We start from the raw sequence: 19,287 nt of genomic DNA, 5'->3' as shown, positions 1-19,287 counted from the left end.
GATGCTCAGTTTTAAACATTAAAAGTGAACAAGTTGCTTTGTTACAATAAAACTAAATGTGAACTCACAGAAGAACAAGAGGGCCAGTGTGACTGGAAGGGAACAAGCAAGGGAAAGAACAGCAACAGCTGAGAGAAGAGTAGGAGGCAAGAGGGGCAAATCATCGTCAGTCTTGTAACGCACAATACAGATTCAGGTTTATATACTGACTGAGACAGGAAGACATTCAAAAGTTCCAAGCACAAGTGTAACATAGCCTGACTTAATTTTTGGAAGAATCACACTGTTATGTTAACAGTAACAGAGTATACAGGTGTAAGCAAGTAAACCACTATCCAGATGAAAAAGGATAATTAAAGAGGACTCGGGTTTTAATAATGAATGTAGTGAGAATATAGTCTGAATATACTCTGAGGGAAATGGTGAGGAAAAAAAGCTGCAACAAGTAAAAAAAAAGGGAGCTATAATTAATAAGGAAAGAAAAGACAAAAGTTTTGAGGAGGGGGACATTTTCTAAAACAAAAAAAAAATCATGTTCATGACTTTGAATATATCAAATTTCATGTCAATCCAGGTGGGATTTGGGGCTAAAGATATATATTTGAAAGTGCTTCATACATAGATCCCTTCTGAAAGACATGAGATGGGATGAGATCAGAGTATTTTTTAAGGCATATAGACAAAAGAAAAGTAAAAGGGTAGAAATTATCTAGAAAAATAAGAGGAAAACAAACTTCAGAACACTTTCGTTCTAATTCTGAAATCATTATTCACTACTGTAATAGTTAATTTTACATGGCAACTTTATTGGAACAAAAGGTGCCTAGAATAAACATTATTTCTGAGTGTGTCAGTGAGGGTGTTTCTGGAAGAGATGAGCATTTGAATCAGAATCCGTGAAGTAGATTGTGGTACTTCTCTGCTTCCATAAAGGGTAACCTAATTCCTCATAATAAATCTCTTTCTATATGTATATCCTACTGGTTCTGTTTCACTGAAGAATCTTCACTAACACAGCTACCATTTGCCAAAGGTAAAACTCATACACCTAGAGCATATTTACAAAATTATTTTAATTCATTGTTTTTCAGACATTAACACTTCTGCATTTAGTTCTTTCTGAATTATGATTCACAGCTATATTTTATCAACATTTCTAGAGCACTTCCCAACTTAACAACCTACCACATAGTTGCATTCCTATGAAACATAAGTAGAATTTGACCGTAATATAACTAGACTGACATAAAATCTTTTTACGGAGGCTATTATATATAATGACTTTTTTTCATTCTAAAATTAAATATAAGTGGATTATAGTATGAGATACAGACATCTTTCTGATACAGGAACAAAACTATGCTAACACTAATAAACTTATTAACTACAAAAGACAGTTTCAAAGATAAAGCACAAATGTTTTCCTATTATGGTTATCCCTCACTTTATGGAAAGTTTCATAAAAAGCTACTATAAAATGCATTTCTTTAGAGCAAACCCTATTTTCCCACTATTTTTCCATTAGCGAGCTTTATGTTACTTGGTAATAAAATCCTTCAAAATTATATTTAAAAATATTTAACCTTTTCCCCTTCCTGAACAATTCAGTCCTAAGTCCATGGGGTGGGATAGGGCAAGGTTAGTGTTCAGGGAAGGGATGAAGGGGTCATGGTGGCAGCATTCCAGAACAGGGTGTCAGGCCTGAATGGGGAAAAGAGGATCCCAATGAGAGAGAGGGAAATCTGTGAGGATTTCTTCAAGATCCAAGTAGTTTCCTCAACTACTGGGAGGAGTCAGAAGCTGAGTAAGGTATTATTTACAGATGACAGGATACTATATACAGAAAACATGAGAGACACCTGGCTTGCTCAGTTGGAAGACCATGTGACTCTTGATCTCAGGGTCAAAAGGTAAAGCCCCATGTTGGGTGTAAAGATTACTAAAGAAAAGAAAAAGCCCAAAAGATTCCACCAAAATACTACCAGAACTGATAAACGAATTCAGGGAAGTTGCAGGATACAAAATTGATGTGGAAAAATGTTATATTTCTATACACCAGTAATGAAGCAGCAGAGAGAGAAATTAAGAAAACAGATCCAGGTAGCCCTAGCAGCTCAGTGGTTTAGCGCCGCCTTCAGCCCAAGGCCTGATCCTGGAAACCCAGGATGGAGTTCCACGTCGGGCTCCCCGTATGGAGCCTGCTTCTCCCTCTGCCTGTGTCTCTCTGCCTCTCTCTCTCTCTCTCTGTCTCTTATGAATAAATAAATAAAATATTTAAAAAAAAGAAAACAAATCCCATTTATAACTGCACAAAAAATAAAAAGATATCTAGGAACAAACTTAACCAAAAAGGTGAAAGACCAATATTCTGAAAGCTATAAAACACTGATGAATGAAACTGAAGAGGACACAAAGAAATATAAAGACATACCATTCTCATGGATTGGAAGAACAAATATTGTTAAAAATGTCTGTGCAATCCACACATTTAATTGCAATCCCTATCAAAATACCAACAGCATTTTTCACAGAACTAGAACCAACAATTCTAAAATTTGTATGGAACCACAAAAGACCCTGAATAGCCAAAGCAATTTTTAAAAAGAAAAGCAAATTCCTGGAGGCATCACAATTCTGGACTTCAAGTTATATTACAAAGCTGTAGTAATGAAAACAGTGTGGTTCTGGCACAAAAATAGACACATAGATCAATGGAATAGAATAGAAAACCCAGAAATAAACCCAGAAAACCCAGAAATAAATGTTCAATTAATCTTTGACAGAGCAGGAAAGAATATCCAACTGTTGACAGTCCCTTCAAAATATGCTGTTGGAAAACTGGACCACTTTCTTATACCATGCACAAAAATAAACTTAAAATGATAAAGACCTAACTGTGAGACCTGAAACCATTAAAATCCTGAAGAGACCACAGGCGGAAATGTCTCTGACATTAGCTGTAGCAACACTTTTCTAGATATGTCTCTCAAGGCAAGGGAAATTAAAGCAAAAACAAACTATTGGAACTACATCACGATTTTTAAGAAGCTTCTGCACAGCAAAGGAAACAATAAACAAAACTAAAAGACACCCTTTGGAATGGGAGAAGATATTTGCAAATGACATATCCGATAGAGTTAGTTTCCAATATATATAAAGAACTTAAACTCAACACCCCAAAAACAATCCAATTAAAAATGAACAGATAGTTTTCCAAAGAGGACATTTATATGGCCAACAGACGCATGAAAAGATCTTCAGCATCACTGATTATCAAGGAAATGCCCATCGAAACTAAAATGAGATATCACCTCACACCTGTTCAAATGGCTAAAACTCGAGAAATAACAAGTGTTGGCAAGGATGTGGAGAAAAGAGAACACTCATGTAGTGTTGGTGGGAATGCAAACTGGTACAGCCACTGTGGAAAACATTATGGAGGTTCCCCAAGAGTTAAAGAGAGAACTACTGTACAATCTAGTAATTGCACTATTCAGTATTTACCCTCGAAATGCACTAATTAATTCAAAGGGATAAATGCACCCCTATGTTTACAGCTATGTTACAATAACTAAGATATGGAAGCAGCCCAAGTGTACATCGATAGATGAACGGATAAAGATGTGGTGTGTGTGTATGCAATATATACAATGGAATATTATTCAGCTATAAAAAATAATGAAATCTTGCCATTTGCAACGACATAGTTGGAGCTAGAGTGTATAATGCTAAGCAGAATAAGTCAGAGAAAGACAAATACCGTATCATCTCACTTCCATGTAAAATTTAAGAAACAAATAAGCAAAGTTTAGAGAGAAGGGGAGAGAAAAGAAAAAGGCAAACAAAGAAATAGACTCTTAACTATAGAGAATAAACTGATGGTTACCAGAGGGGAGGTGGATGGGGAGAAGGTTAAAATAGGTGATAGTGGTTAAGGAATGCATCTGTCATAAACAGCACTGAGTGATGTATGGAATTGTTGGAATCACCATATTGTACACCTGAAACTAATTAATATAACACTGTATGTTAACTATACTGGAATTAAAATAAAATTTATTCCAGTAAAATTCCTGTAAAAGGGTAACCCAGCTCATAGTGCCAGACTCAAAGCAGGAAAAAAAGGGGCATCCAGATTAGGAAGAAGGCATGGCAAAATGCCAAACTGGTTGTATACAAGGTAGTTTATCAAAGAAGTAAAAATATTAAGGAAAAAGAATGTCACATTTCTCACTGTAATAGAAAAGAAATGTGTAAGTACAGAAAGGAAATAAACTACAATTAACCTTGTGGTTTTGTATTAAAATTGGAGGTAATGTGAATTTATAGTTTTGATATACACAGGTTGTTAGGAAAATAAACATTATAAATTATACATAAACATAAATTATATTTGTGTGTATATAATACATACATAGATCTCAGTCTACCAAGTAAGTCTGAGAGCAGTGACATACCCATAGTAATGAGTATAACAGTGCCCAGATCTTTGCTTCTACATACCATTTGCCATTAAAAGGAACCAAGGAAACATGGAGAAATGATTCATTCCAGTGCAGGGTCAGATAAATTACAAAATGATCCTGACATATTTTGCTTTTATCTAAAAGCAGGAAAATGCTGAAAGAATGAAGACATATCCAAAGAACTCAGTAATTGGCTTTATGGACTTCCACTCACCAAATCAAGGGTGTGTTGAGCAACAAAATAAATTACAGTCATAGATTTTAATCCATTGAAAAAAACAATGAATCTATACTGATATAAACAAATATACAACTATAGTAAAATTTTTATTAGAAACAGGATTTACATAATTTCAAAGTATCTCCCTACAAAATACTCTGATTACAAAGGGGAAAAGAGTTCCTTTTCAATGGAGAAAGTTGTCAGATACTACCTTAATCAAAGTGCACATCACCAATAGTGAAAATGAAATCATGAACTGTCTGATAGGATTCAATTATAAGAACAAGAAATTTCTTCTGTAATATTACTGCCAAAGACATACAACTAATTCTTTTTTTTTTTAAGATTTTATTTATTTATTCATGAGAGACACAGAGACAGAGAGAGGCAGAGACACAGGCAGAGGGAGAAGCACGCTCCATGCAGGGAGCCTGATGTGGGACTCGATCCTGGGTCTCCAGGATCACATCCTGGGCCGAAGGCAGCGCTAAACCACTAAGCCACCCAGGCAGCCCCATACAGCTAATTCTAATCATGAGGAAACGTCATTATAAACAGACATTGGACATCTACAAAATAACTGGTCTGTATTCTTTAAGAGTGTCAAATCCATAAAAATTAGACAAATACTGGCGAACTAGTCTAGATAAAAGAAATTAAAGAGATATGACAAACAAATGCAACCCAAGATCCTAAGCTGGATCTTTTTGCTCTACAACACCTTATTAGGACAACTAGTAAAACCTCACTGGGGTATGATAATTAGATTTTAATTATATGTTAACGTTAACTCACTGATTTTGATGGTGTTGTTATGGTTTTATAAGAGAATGTCCTTGATTGTAGGAAAGATAAACTATAGTTTTGGGGATAGTAGGGTATAAGATGGCACACTACTCTTAAATCATTCAGGAAAACGTAAGTTCTTTATATTGTATTTCCAATATCTCTGTAAATTTATGATTCTCCAAGCTAAAAAATATCCAAATGTCTACCAATTCCTCATGGATAAATGTACACACTACAGGAATGTAATTTCCCTTGTCACTGTGTTAGTGAAGGCTTAATAAAATTGTGTTTCAATGGTACAATCAATAAATTATTGTATTAAATATGCCCTCAGTTCTGTGGAAGTAATTACTATCTTAATTTATAAATTCAGTAAGTTTAAAATTTAATGAAATAATGACATAATAGATCTATAGAGCTGAAAATCTCCCAATCCAGCTTTTACCATCTTCTATCTATGCTCTCATATTTATGCCTCTTCTGGGTGGGTAAATGAAGACCTCTCCCAAATTCCTTATTCCTGACTTTGAGAGTAAGGAATGTAGATATGTTAGTGGTTCATGAAGTGATCTTGTTCGGGAAATTCTGTTTGTTTGGGAAATTCTGACATATTTCAATTTCTTCACTTTACATAAAGGAAAATGAGGCTCAGGAAGACAAAGTATCTTATCACAGCATCATGTAATAAATCATTAGTAGGAAAAAATAATTTACTTAAAATCTACAGATAGGAAACTCAATAAAATCAGGAAAATATATGTAAGAAAATAAATTCAAAACAGAAATAGAAATCATTTTACAAAGAACCAAAAAAATGTAGAGCTGAAGAATGCAATGAATGAAATGAAAAAATGCAAAAGAGAGAGCTTTATGGCCACACTGAATTGAAGAATCAGTGAACTTGAAAACAGATCATCTTGGGATCGATCCCTGGGTGGCGCGGCGGTTCGGCGCCTGCCTTTGGCCCAGGGCGCGATCCTGGAGACCCAGGATCGAATCCCACGTCGGGCTCCCGGTGCATGGAGCCTGCTTCTCCCTCTGCCTGTGTCTCTGCCTCTCTCTCTCTCTCTCTCTCTCTCTGTGTGATTATCATAAATAAAAAAAAATTAAAAAAAAAAACAGATCATCTGAAGTTATTTAATAAGAGAAGAAAAAAGAAGGTTAGAGGGTGAAGAAAGCCTACAAGAGTTATAAAACAGCATCAATGGAATCAATACAAGCATTATGGGAGTCCCAGATGGAGAAAAGAGTAAGGGACAGAGGAAGCTTATTTAAAAATTAATGGTTGAAAACTTCCCAAATCTTGGGAGGTAAGTGAACATCCAGATTAATGAGACTCAGAGGACTACAAAGAGAATGAACCAAAAGAATACACTGAAACACTTTATAATCAAGTTGTCAAGAACAAAGACAGAATTCTGATAGTAGCAAGAGAAAAACAACTTGTCATGTATAACAGAACTCTAATAAGATTATCTGTAGATTTCTCAGCAGAAACCTTGCAGGCCAGAAGAGAGTGGGATGATATATTTTAAGTAACAAAAGAAAAATGTGCCAACTAAGAATACTATACATAAGCAAAAGTATCATTTAAAAAATGAAGGAGAGATATAGTCTTTCCCAGACAAACAAAAACTAAGGGAATCAATTACCACTTGACTTGCCTTATAAAAAATACTTAAGGAAATTCTTCAAATTGAAACATGCTAAACAGCAATGCAAAAACATATGAAAGTATAATTCTCATATGTAAAGGTAAGTATATAGACAAATACAGAGTAACTCAAGACTGAATCAGTAGTAAATTACTTTTAACCCTTATATGAAAATTAAAAATAAAAATTTATTAATGAATACACAATATAAAAAGATGCAAACCCTGGCTATAAGAACACAAAGTTAAGGGGACAATTACAGTGTAGTGCTGCTGTATGCAATTCAAGTTGTTATCAATTTAAAACAGTTATAACTACAAGATATTTTATGCGAGACTTCAGATAACCATAAAGATAAAAAACTATAATACATACACAAAGATAAAAGGAAAAAAATCAAAGAAAATCATTACAAAAACATCAAGTTTTTTACATTACTTTTACATTATAAAAATACCATGAAAAGAGATATACAAAACAATTGTGAAAGAGATGGAAAACAATTTACAAAATGACAACAGTAATTCCACACCTATCAATAATTGTTTTAAATGTAAATATTAAACTTTTCAACCAAAAGGAATAGTGACAGGATAAAAAAAAAAAAATCTAGTGATATATAGCTATTCCCACTTATCTGTGGTTTCCCTTTCCATGGTTTCAATTACCCATGGTCAAATGCAATTAGGAATCAGATGACTCTCCTTCTAATGTATCATCAGAAGGTTAATATGAGCCTAATACTATGTCATGATGCCTACATCATTCACTACATTTCATCTCATCACACAGGCATTTGATCATCGTACAGCATCACAAGAAGAGAAGGGTGAGTTGTTTTTTAAGATTTATTTATTTGAAAGAGAGAAGAGTAGGGGAAGGGGGAGAGGAAGAGGGAGAGAGAGAGAATCTTCAAGCAGACTCCCTGCTGAGCATGAAGCCTGACACAAGGCTCAATCCCACCAACCTCAGATCATGAACTAAGCTGAAATCAAGAGTCAGGCACTTAATGGATTGAGCCCCCCAAGTCCCCCAAAGGGTGAGGTTAGTATTATAAGATACTACAAGATATGTTAAGAAAGACAGAAAAAAGGGAAAAAGAGATCATATTCACATAACATTACAATATATTATTATAATTGTTTGATTTTATTATTAGTTATTATTAAACTCTTACTGTGCTTAATTTATTTTATAAGTTTATTTATAAGTATTTAGGTATAGGGAAAAAAACAGTATATTTAGGGTTCAATACCATCCATGGTCTCAGGCATCCACTAGGGGTCTTGAAACATACTCCACATTGATAAAGGGGGACTACTGTACTATCAACAAGAGAGTCACTTTAGATTTAAGGACACAAATAGGCTGAAGTACAGAGATAAATGAAATATACCAGATAGTAACCAAAAATAAAGCAGGGGTGGCTATATTTATAGCAGATAAAATAAACTTCAGGTTAAATTCTGTCTTTGGAGACAAAAAAAAGATCATTATATGATGTTAAGGAGTCAGTTCAACAGGCAGCTATAACAACTGTATATGTACCCAACATCAGAGATAATAAATATATATATAAATATATACAGCAAATATCAACAGATCTACAGGGAGAAATGGACAGAAATACAGTAATTATAGGAAACTTTAATACCTCACTACAATAATGTACAAAACATCCAGAGAGAAAATCTACCAAGCAACAGCTGATTTAAACCTCACTATGGATCATATGAACATAAACAGACATACACACAGAAGTTCTCACCCTACAGCAGCAGAATACATTCTTCTCAAGTGCATGTGAAACATTCTCCAGGACAGATCACATTAGGTCACAAAATGAGTCTTAACAAACTTAAGAAGATCAAAATCAGGGCAGCCCCGGTGGCGCAGCAGTTTAGCACCGCCTGCAGCTCAGGGCATGATCCTGGAGTCCCGGGATCGAGTCCCACGTCAGGCCCTCTGCAAGGAGCCTGCTTCTCTCCCTCTGCCTGCGTCTCTGCCTCTCTCTCTCTCTCTGCATCTCTATGAATAAATAAATAAAATCTTTAAAAAAAAAAAAAAGAAGATCAAAATCATTCCAAGTATCTTTCCATCTATAGTGGCATGATACAAGAATCAATAACAGTAAGAAAACAGGAAAATTCACAAGTATGTGGAAACTAAACAACATTCTTGGATAATTATTGTGTCCAAAAAGGGAGAATTTAAAAAGCATCTTGAAACACATAAAACCAATAACACAACATAACAAAACTTATGGGATGTGGCAAAAGTAGTACTAGTGGGTATTTTTATAATGATAAATGCCTACATTAAAAAAAGAGAGAGAGAGAAATATTTCAAATAACAGTCTAATTTTACATCTCAAAGAACTAGGAAAAAAGAGAACTAACCCCAATGTCAGCAAAAGGGAATAATAAAAGTTAGAACAGAAATTAAGTAATAAATAGGAAAACAACAGGAAAAAAATCAACACAACTAAGTTATTGTTTGCAAGGATAAATGAACTCTACTAACCCTTAGCTAGATTAACAAAAAGAGAACAAATTCAAATCAATAAAATCAGAAATGGAAGGAGACATTACAATGGATGCCTCAGAAATAAAAAACAACTACACTCCAACATATCGGATAACCTGGAAAAAATGGATAAATTCTTAGAAACACACAATCTGTCAAAACTGAAGAAAGATGAAATAAAAAGCTTGACCATACTGATCACAAATAAGGAAACTGAATCAATAATTTAAAAACTCTCAAGAAAGAAAATCCCTGACCAGATAGCTTCATGGACAAATTCTACTAAACATTTGAAGAATTAAAATATCCCAGTCCTTCTTAAATTCTTCCAAAATGCAGAAGAAGAAGAAACACTCCCAAAGTCATTTTATGAGGCTGGCATCACTCTGATAACAAAGTCAGAAAAAGCCAACAGAAGAAAACTATAAGCCAATATCCCTGATGAACACAGTTGCAAAAATCTTCAATAAAATTCCAGCAAACCAAATTCAACGCATGTTAAAGGTTCATACACCATGACCAAGTGGGATTTAACCCTGGGATGCAAGGTGGTCTGGCATATGCAAACCAATCAATGTGATAGACTACATACAGAATTTTAAAAATTCACATGTTCATCTCAATAGATGTAGAAATGCATTTGACAAAATTTAACACCCATCCATGATAAAAACTCTCAACAAAATGAGTATACAAGGTAACTGACCTCAACACAATAAAGGCCATATATAAAAAGCCCACAGTAAACATCACCATCATTTCAGTAGAAGGCATGGATACTCATTCTTATCACTAATTTCAACACAGTGCTGAAAGTCCTAGCCAGAGAAATTAGACAAGAAAAAATAAATAAAAGGCTTCCAAATCAGCAAGAAGTACAATTTTCTGTTTGGAGATGACATGATCAGATATGTAGAAAATCCTAAACACTCAACAAAAACAGTGTTAGAACTAAAAAATGAATACAGTAAAGTTGTAGGATACAAAACCAACATATAAAAATCAGCCTTATGTCTATATACAAACTATCCAAAAAGGAAATTAAGAAAACAATCCCATTCACAACAAAAAATATATTTAGAAATAAATTTAACCAAAGAGATAAAATATTTGTACATTGAATATTATAAAACATTGATGAAGGAAATTTGAAAAGACAGGTAAGTGGAAAGATATCCTGTGCTCATGGATGGAAGGATTACTATTGTGAAAATGTCCATATTACTGAAAGTGATCCACCACTTCAATGTAATCTATGAAAATCAGAATGTTAATCTCTACAGAAATAGAAAAAAAATCCTAAAATTCATACAGAACCACAAAAGCCCCTAAAACCAGAAAATAATAGCCAAAGCAAACTTGAGCAAGATGAACAAAGCTAGAGGTATCATGCTTCCTGATTTCAAAATATATTTCAAAATTACAGTGACAAAAACAGTATGATACTAGTATAACAATAGACATACTGGTTAATGGATCAGAATAAAGAGACCAGAAATCCATGCAACTACAGCTAACTGATCTTTTTTTTTTTTTTTTTTTTTAAGATTTTATTTATTCATTCATGAGACACACACAGAGAGAGGCAGAGACATAGGCAGAGGGAGAAGCCGGCTCCTCATGGGGAGCCTGATGTGGGACTTTATCCTGAGACTCTGTGACCACATCCTGAGCTGAAGGCAGACACTTGACCACTAAGCCACCCAGGTATCCCAACAGCTAACTGATCTTTAACAAGGGTACCTAGAATATACAATGGGGAAAAGATAATCTTCAATAAATGGTGTTAGAAAAACTGGATATCCACATGCAGAAGGCAAATTAGATTCTCATCTCACACCTTATACAAAATCTCATACTATATACAAAAATCAACTCAAAATGGGTTAAAGACATAAAACATAAGGCCTGAAACCATAAAACTACCAGAAGAAAAAACACAGGGAAAAAGCTTCTTGATGTATAGGCAGTGATTTTTTGGATATGACACCAAAAAGCACAGGCAATGAAAGTAAAAATAGTCTACTAGAACTACATAAAACTAAAAATCTTCTGCAAACAAAATAATCAACAGAGTGAAAAGGCAATCTATAGAATGGGAGAAACATTTGCAAACCATGTATCTGATTGGGGTTAATATCCAAAATAAAAAAAAATCCAAAATGTATCAGAAGCTCGTACATTCCTAGCAACAAAACAAAACCAATATAAACATTGGACTGAAGACCTGGATAGACTTTTCTAGAAAGAAGACATACAAATGGCCAACAGGTATATGAAAAGAAGCTCAACATCACTAATTATCAGGGAAATGCAAATCGAACCCAAAGAGGTATCTCCTTACACCTATTAGAATGGCAATGACCAAAAAGACCAGAGATAACAAAATTGGTAAGGATATGAAGAAAAAGGAACCTTCTTACTACCTTAATCAACTAACGAAAGTTTATCATATGCTTAAACAAATTGACACTATGATGTGAGTTACCTAATTAAGGATCCATCAGGATCCTTCCATTAAAAATATATTTTGGCCTTTGTAATCAATGTTATCTATAGATAGTTCAAAATGATGTATTTTCTCCCCTAACAATCTTTATTTTACTTTGTATCTCATTTTATTGCTTGTCTTCTCCCCCTCTACCTTTGAATGGAAGCTCCATAAAAGTAAAGACTTTCGTCCTTTTTATTCATTGCTGTATCTCCAGAGCTTAGAACAGTGCTTGGCATATTATAGACCTTCAAAAAATATACTTATTAAACAATACTTGTTGTATACCTCTGTATTCTATATGAGACTGTGAACAACTTAAAGGCAAATGTGATGATTTTATCATTTCTGTATTTGCAGTTCTTAGCAAATAATCATGACTTGCTTAATGCTATTTTAACTTTTTTAAGGACCACAGTTAATCAGTTATAATATATACGCCTGACTTGGTTTTTTCATCTATAAAGTGTTAAAAATAACATATTTAATTATACTACAGTAAGAAATAATGAAGCTAATTTTAATATTTCTTTTTAAAATAAAAGATGAGGAAAAATCCTACTAATTTGAAACTCAAGGCTAATTTTAATATTTCTTTTTAAAATAAAAGATGAGGAAAAATCCTACTAATTTGAAACTCAAGGCTTTCAGGGAAGAACTCCTAAATTGTATACTATATGAATTTTTCTCAGCTTTGTTTTGCTAACCCACATATTTATTGGACATTTTACTAATACAATGTTAAAATATCAAATTATTTTTAAAGCAGTACTAAGTCGTTTTACCTGTAATGCTTTTAATGTTTCCTTCAATCCTTCTATTTCTTTTTCTTTTATTTCTGTAGCAAGTTGATATTTTCCCTTTAGGTAAAAAAAAAAAACAAAAAAAACCTATATTTCAGTACTTTCCAGTGTAAATGGGGAAAATAGAAAAGTTCAAGAACCAAAACCTCTGCTTTAAAACTAACACTTCACAGCTTCAAACTTGGATCTGCACCACAGTTGACATCCCTAATGACTTCAAAATACCATGAACTTACAATAAGATAAGATTACCAATATCATGGAATAAAAGATTATAGCAAATCACTTTATCAGTATTAAACAAATATTTATAACAAATATTTATGGAGGCCTCGGTGCATGATAATAATTTTATTAGAAGAGCATTCCACAGAATTTATGGACACTATATAATTATTTAATTCATAGAGCTAGAATAAATATATTCTAATTAGTTACAAGTATATTTGTCTTATAAAGATATGGAAGAATTTTTTTAAAGGCCTTTATAAACAGTATGATTACTGATATAATAAAACATGTATTAACTATTAAATAATGAGAGAAAATAGTTAATTCCAGGTGAATTTCTAGTTCAGAGTTGTATCTTCTTTTCCCATTGGTCTGCATCCAGATGCAAATCATTTTAATGTTTTTTTAAACATGTAATTACATTTAAAAAGCATTAAAAATACACTTACTAGAAACATTGCAGTAAAATAGAAAGAGCATTAATTTGGAGGCTGAAGAGATCTAAGTTCTAGTCCCAACTTTGCCACTTCAGAATAAGGGCTTTAGCAAGTCATTTAATCTTGCTATGCTTCACTATTATCAACCATAAAATGACAGAGGTAACATGATTTCCTTGGGTCTTTACAATATCTAAGGTTTTAAGCAATTAACAGTCTCCATTTACCTATTGCTAATACTCCTTTTCATTGTGGTGAACAGCTGATCATTAAATGTACTTAACTAAAAAAAAAAAAATGTACTTAACTATGCTTTAAATTATTAAAAAATTAATAAATACCTTTTCTTCTTCCAAGGCACACATCTTCATTTGCAACTGATAAACAATTTTAAAAATTAAAATACTGGTAAGGAAATTGTTAACAGTGATTTACACTGGTCAATGAGACTATAAAAAGATTTTACATATCTATACTGTTTGAACTTAATACAATATGAACGTGCTGCCTTTACACTGAGAAAATAAAAAATAATAAAAGACATAAAAGGAGGCAAAAAGCCAGTCACCAAAAAAATGAACAATTTAATCACATGATTAGGGATGCCATCATCCTTGAAATTTTAATTTTTCCTTCCACAAGTTTGTTTTCTTAAACGTTTCAATAGTTTGCCATCTACTCTTAAATAATAACATGTAACATTTTCTGAAGGCACACTTTTTAAATTTTTTTAAAATTTTACTTTGAAGACACAAAATAAATAAATTTATTTTATGAAATCTGTATCATTTGTATTAGCATTGGCAGTATTTTCTGAAATTTTTTAAAAGATGCATGTAGCTGTCTAATAAATAAATAGTGATATTTTAAAACAGAGTAACTAGGGTCAACATGCCAAAGAAAAATAAGTATTTCAAGCAACACAGGATACTAGGCAAAACTGACAAGAAATAAAATTTTTCTTTGGAACTTCTCCATCTCATTTTCCACATCCCTCACTTACATTCAAGAATCAAGAAGAGGAGAAGGGTGGGCAGGCAAGGGGAGGAAAGGAAATAAACAAAAACAAGGAGAAAAAAAGAGCCCAAGAGCACTTTCTCCACTACCCTTCAGATACCCAGACATTGTTATTTTGCCTAAAGTCCCTTGTGATAAGAGAGACGTAAACTTCCCCTCTCCTAGAAAATACTATATGGTATATTTGACTTCTGCTTCTTAAGTTTTCAATTAAAATTCCCATAACTTTGGTGAGGCCAATCTCAGACTAAAAAGAAGAAAAGTTCATCATTTGCTTCAACAACCCTATACTACAGTGTGCATTACAATAACCTCAACCAACTAGTAATTTATCTTATGTAGGTATATTTCTTTTTATGCATTTCACTTTCTAAACACACACACTCATGGGAAGACAAAAAAGAGGGAAGGAAAAAGAAAGAAAAAATGGTGATGCTGGAATGGCTATAAGAAAACAGTTGGGCAGCCCGAGTGGCTCAGAGGTTTAGGCCACCTCCGGCCCAGGGTGTGATCAAGTCCCACGTCAGGCTCCGTGTACCGAGCCTGCTTCTCCCTCTGCCTGTGCCTCTGCCTCTGTGTCTCTCACGATTAAATAAATAAAATCTTCAAAAAAAAGAAAGAAAAAAGTTGACAGTATTTATCACGAGCACATTTCTTACACTTAGATTTTCTAACGAGGGGCTGAAGAGAAATCTGAAGTTAGAAAGAAGAGCTATACAACTCAAAATAACTTTAGGAAGTTCTATTCATTTTTTAAATAACATACATATATGTTTTTCTCTGCTCTTAGTTGCTGATAGTTAATATTTATGGAGGCTTCAGTGCATGATGATCTCATCTCCTCATTCTTCACATCTCCCTCCTTGTATCTCAGCTTTTTATCAGTGTTCTAGTTCTGGCTTGGGTAAAGGAGGAAAGCAGAAAAGGTAAGAGCCTAAAATCCTCTCATCAAAGAGAGAGGGGAGAAGGGAGAGAAGGAACAAGAGCACAGACACATCACTGACCTAATTTATTTAGGAGAGATGAAAATACATCTCAAAAAAAACCTAGTTTTCCTAATTTCCCTCCTTAACTCCTCCTACTACATATCACTTGTGATTCAAAGAACTCTATCTCCTGCTTCCATTAATACTCTTTTGATTTTCAAAGTGATATGCCATAATATTCATATGGGGGCAGGGGGTGAGATATTTGAAACTGTAGTGTTCACCTATGCTTATAAAATTACCTGCTTTTTAAAAGCTGCCAAAGCTTCTTTATGTTGCTTTGCTAATGTTTCCTTTTGATTCTGAAGAGTTTCCTATTTTAAAAATTATGAAAAGTCAAAACATAAATTTGAGCAACTTCCAATTTTAACTTTTACTTAGGTTCACAATTTAAATAAAAGTTAAACATTTATTGCATATATTACTGTATGCTCTTAAATGCAACTTTAAAGTAATCCTACGATTTTTTTTTTTTACCTGTCAAAGAATCAGCATATAATAATCATGCTTTCAGTTGCATCTTCACATTAAAACACATTTCCTAAAGTTTTTAAACTCTAAACATGGCTCAGAGTGCCTGGGTAGCTCAGTTGAGTAAGCATCCAAGTCTTAATTTCGGCTCAGGTCGTGATCTCAGGGTCATGGGATCGAGCCCCACATGGGGCTCCATGCTCAGTGGTGAGTCTGCTTGAGATTCCGTCTCCCTCTCTCTCCTTACCTCTCTCCCCACCCTGCTCTCTCTCTCTCTCAAATAAATAAACCTTTAAAACACACACACACACACACACACACACACACACCTCTAAACATGGTTGATCCCAAAGCTTTCAAGAAAATATATCATCAAAAGTTATTAAAATTAATAGTACACAAGAAGCCTATAGTCTTTTAGTATTCCCAAAGAAACCCATTTTATTATCTAAACACAAATGTTCACCTGAGGCACAATTCTTTAGATTCACTGAAGTAATTTTTTAATATCAAAATGACCACGGGGCATTTTTTAAAAATCCACATATGTGACTTTTTTTTCTTCTCTCCTTCCTTTTTTGATAAAAGTTGTGTTCTGTTCTTCAGATTCAAGAGGACTTCAAACTTTTTTTTCTATGTTTACTGAATAATTCTCACAATTAAAAAAATTAGATCTAAAAGTGGGAACCACTTTGAATGTTTCTGTTATTTGACTCCATGTTTCTAAATATGTGCTGATTTACCAACTTAAAAATTTTATCTGACTTCCTATTATGATAGTTGGGAGTTGGCTTTCTTGTACAACCATCATCTAACAATCTGAGTTACATAAAAATTGTGACTTAAATCAATCTTCAGCATTTATACTATTATGACTATACAATTTTTATTCAGTGTTCAGCCATATAATATACCATAATTACATTCTACCTAACACAGCTTTTTATTTTTTCTGAAGTTAGCAATTACTTTAAAAAAATTCTTGGGGCACCTGGCTGGCTCAGTCAGAAGAGCACGTGATTCTTGGTCTTAAGGATCTGAGTTTGAGCCCTGTGCTAAGCACAGAGATTACTAAAAAAGAAATTAAACTTAAAAAATATTTTATTTCCTACAGCTAACTAAAAAAAAATAATACTGCCAGTTCCTAGATCTGTACCAATGGTTCACATTCCCAAATGAAAAAAAAATTGAATGGAAAAAGTAAAGTGAGAAAATCCCAAAAATGCTTAGGAAATCAAAAAATGCCCAGGAAACCAGACAAGTTTAGAAAAGCTAGAAATGTTGGACAAAACCTTTCAGAGGTCTTTGTCCAGTTTTCTGTGAAAATAAATTAGACTCTAATCCACGCTTGCAAGCAAGGAAAGAATTTATTGAAGTCCTCCAGGATAGATTCTTTGAGGAGTACATTCTGATGTACATGGGACCTCTAGCTTTCTCCTCACTTTTTGTGAAACGCCTTAAGTCTGGAAATAGATGTAATATGCAACAAAAACTGGAATAGGAAATAGCCCCATTGCTAGATCTCCAAAGGCAGATGTTCAAAAAGCTTTAGAACAAAAGCAGAATAAACTGGAGGCCTTACAGATAAAACAACTTAATGCGCCCACCCCAGTCATCAAGCACTGAAGGAGTGAGCCTCTTGGTAAATACCTGTAGATATTTATCATAAACAGAAAAGGCACTGGGGAAAAACCTTTCCTGAACTAGCTAAAAAAGTGAAGGGAAAAAAAAACCAAGTGGGCAAATCAATGATAATGTTCTGAGGGCAAATCATGCACCCAACTTCCCATTTTATCCTCACACTTGCAAAGAGAAACTTCTCTAAATATTAAAAGGAACTTTGTAAATATTTTTACACCATATATCCTGCCATCATCACATAACCTCTTGCTCAGAGTCAATGAGCTACTCAGATAATGAATATCTCTAATAACCCAGAGATATTCCTCCACTGTTTCAGCCTCCAGTTGTTATCCTTGGATCCTCAAGTTAGATATTATTTTCTCCTTTATGACACGATACCCATTAACATAAGATAAAGGAATCTACTATGTAAACAGAACTGCAAAATTAAATTCTTCCCTGATTTTTTTTTCTTTTACATCCCTGAGGATTTTTCTATTATAATCATATCACAGCTAATTTAGATATTGACTTACTGTTACCTTTGTGTATAATCAAACCAAATAAAGATCTCTATGAAGTACATTCTTCGTGGACAAAATGTCTTACTGATATTAGCAGCAAACTTCTATCTAACTTTACATAAAATCTTTAAAACCAGAAGTTAAAAACTAAAGCCAGTAGTCTAAAAGCCTATAATAGAGAAAGGATGAAACACATTTTATACCAGTCTTTGAATACTGTTGTTTCCCAGTCAAGAAACCCAATGGGTGAAGATAAAGATCTGTTCAAGAGAAATAAATAAAATAAGCATGGCCCTAATTCTTTGTGGTACTGAGCCCAAATACTATTTTATCTTTAATGCTTTCTGACTCTACATATACTATATATATATATATATATATACACGTTCTGCTTTCTATAGTGTCCCTTCAAATCAAGATGGTGTAACCTGTTTGTTTAGTCCTGGGAAAGTCAATTTACCTAGACAGCTATGCCTCAGGGGTTTAATGAGGAACCTTAAGGAACTTAAATTTCTCTGTAACTCTACTTTTATTCAATACATGGGCAAATTTTTGTTGTTCTAAAGATGAGGAGAGCTCTAAGACTGACTCCATTTAACTACTTACTGCTTTAGCACAAAAAGGACATGAAAATTCCAAATAAGTTAAAGAATTTTATAATTTTATCAGAATAAAATCCAACCTTTATCATTCATTAATTTAGCTTATGATTTGGATCTATTTCTAGACTCTATTATGTTTCAAGGAATACCTATCCACGTATGCTATACTAAGCTACCTTAATTACTATGGTTTATAATAATATATTTAAGAATCTAGTATAGCTATTTCATCCTGTTCTTTTTCAAAAATTTCCCAGACACTCTGATATGTTTATTTCCACATGAGCCTTATAATCAGTCTAGGAACAGCAAACACCATCTTGGGACTGGATTATATTAAACATACTGGTTAACTTAAGGATTTGGATAACTTTATACTGTTGACTCTCTCTATCCAAAAACAGATATAGCTTTACATTTTTAATTTGCTTGGAGTCTCTGCT

General features: G+C 33.5%; 1 protein-coding gene across 16 annotated transcripts in view; it reads right to left on the bottom strand.

Annotated features, from left to right (window-relative positions):
• Positions 1-19,287, bottom strand: part of CCDC73 (coiled-coil domain containing 73) — a 138,114-nt gene that overhangs the window by 64,075 nt on the left and 54,752 nt on the right. For 7 of the 16 annotated variants that reach the window (XM_025452379.3, XM_049096811.1, XM_025452381.3 and 4 more), the window contains 3 exons: positions 15,867-15,938; positions 13,963-13,998; positions 12,936-13,010 (listed from right to left, as the gene is read on the bottom strand). The exons of 2 other annotated variants lie outside the window; for them this stretch is intronic. In XM_025452379.3, coding sequence (XP_025308164.3) covers positions 12,936-13,010; positions 13,963-13,998; positions 15,867-15,938 — 183 coding nt within the window. Of the gene's footprint in view, positions 1-12,935; positions 13,011-13,962; positions 13,999-15,404; positions 15,538-15,866; positions 15,939-18,445; positions 18,503-19,287 lie in introns of all 16 variants that reach the window. 7 more of the 16 variants (XM_025452382.3, XM_049096813.1, XM_025452385.3 and 4 more) reach the window with 5 other exon arrangements.

Source organism: Canis lupus, chromosome 18, assembly GCF_003254725.2.
Source record: "Canis lupus dingo isolate Sandy chromosome 18, ASM325472v2, whole genome shotgun sequence".
Taxonomy (NCBI): Eukaryota; Metazoa; Chordata; class Mammalia; order Carnivora; family Canidae; genus Canis; species Canis lupus.
Note: the sequence above shows the minus strand (reverse complement) of the source record. Positions and strands in the feature narration are given on the sequence as shown.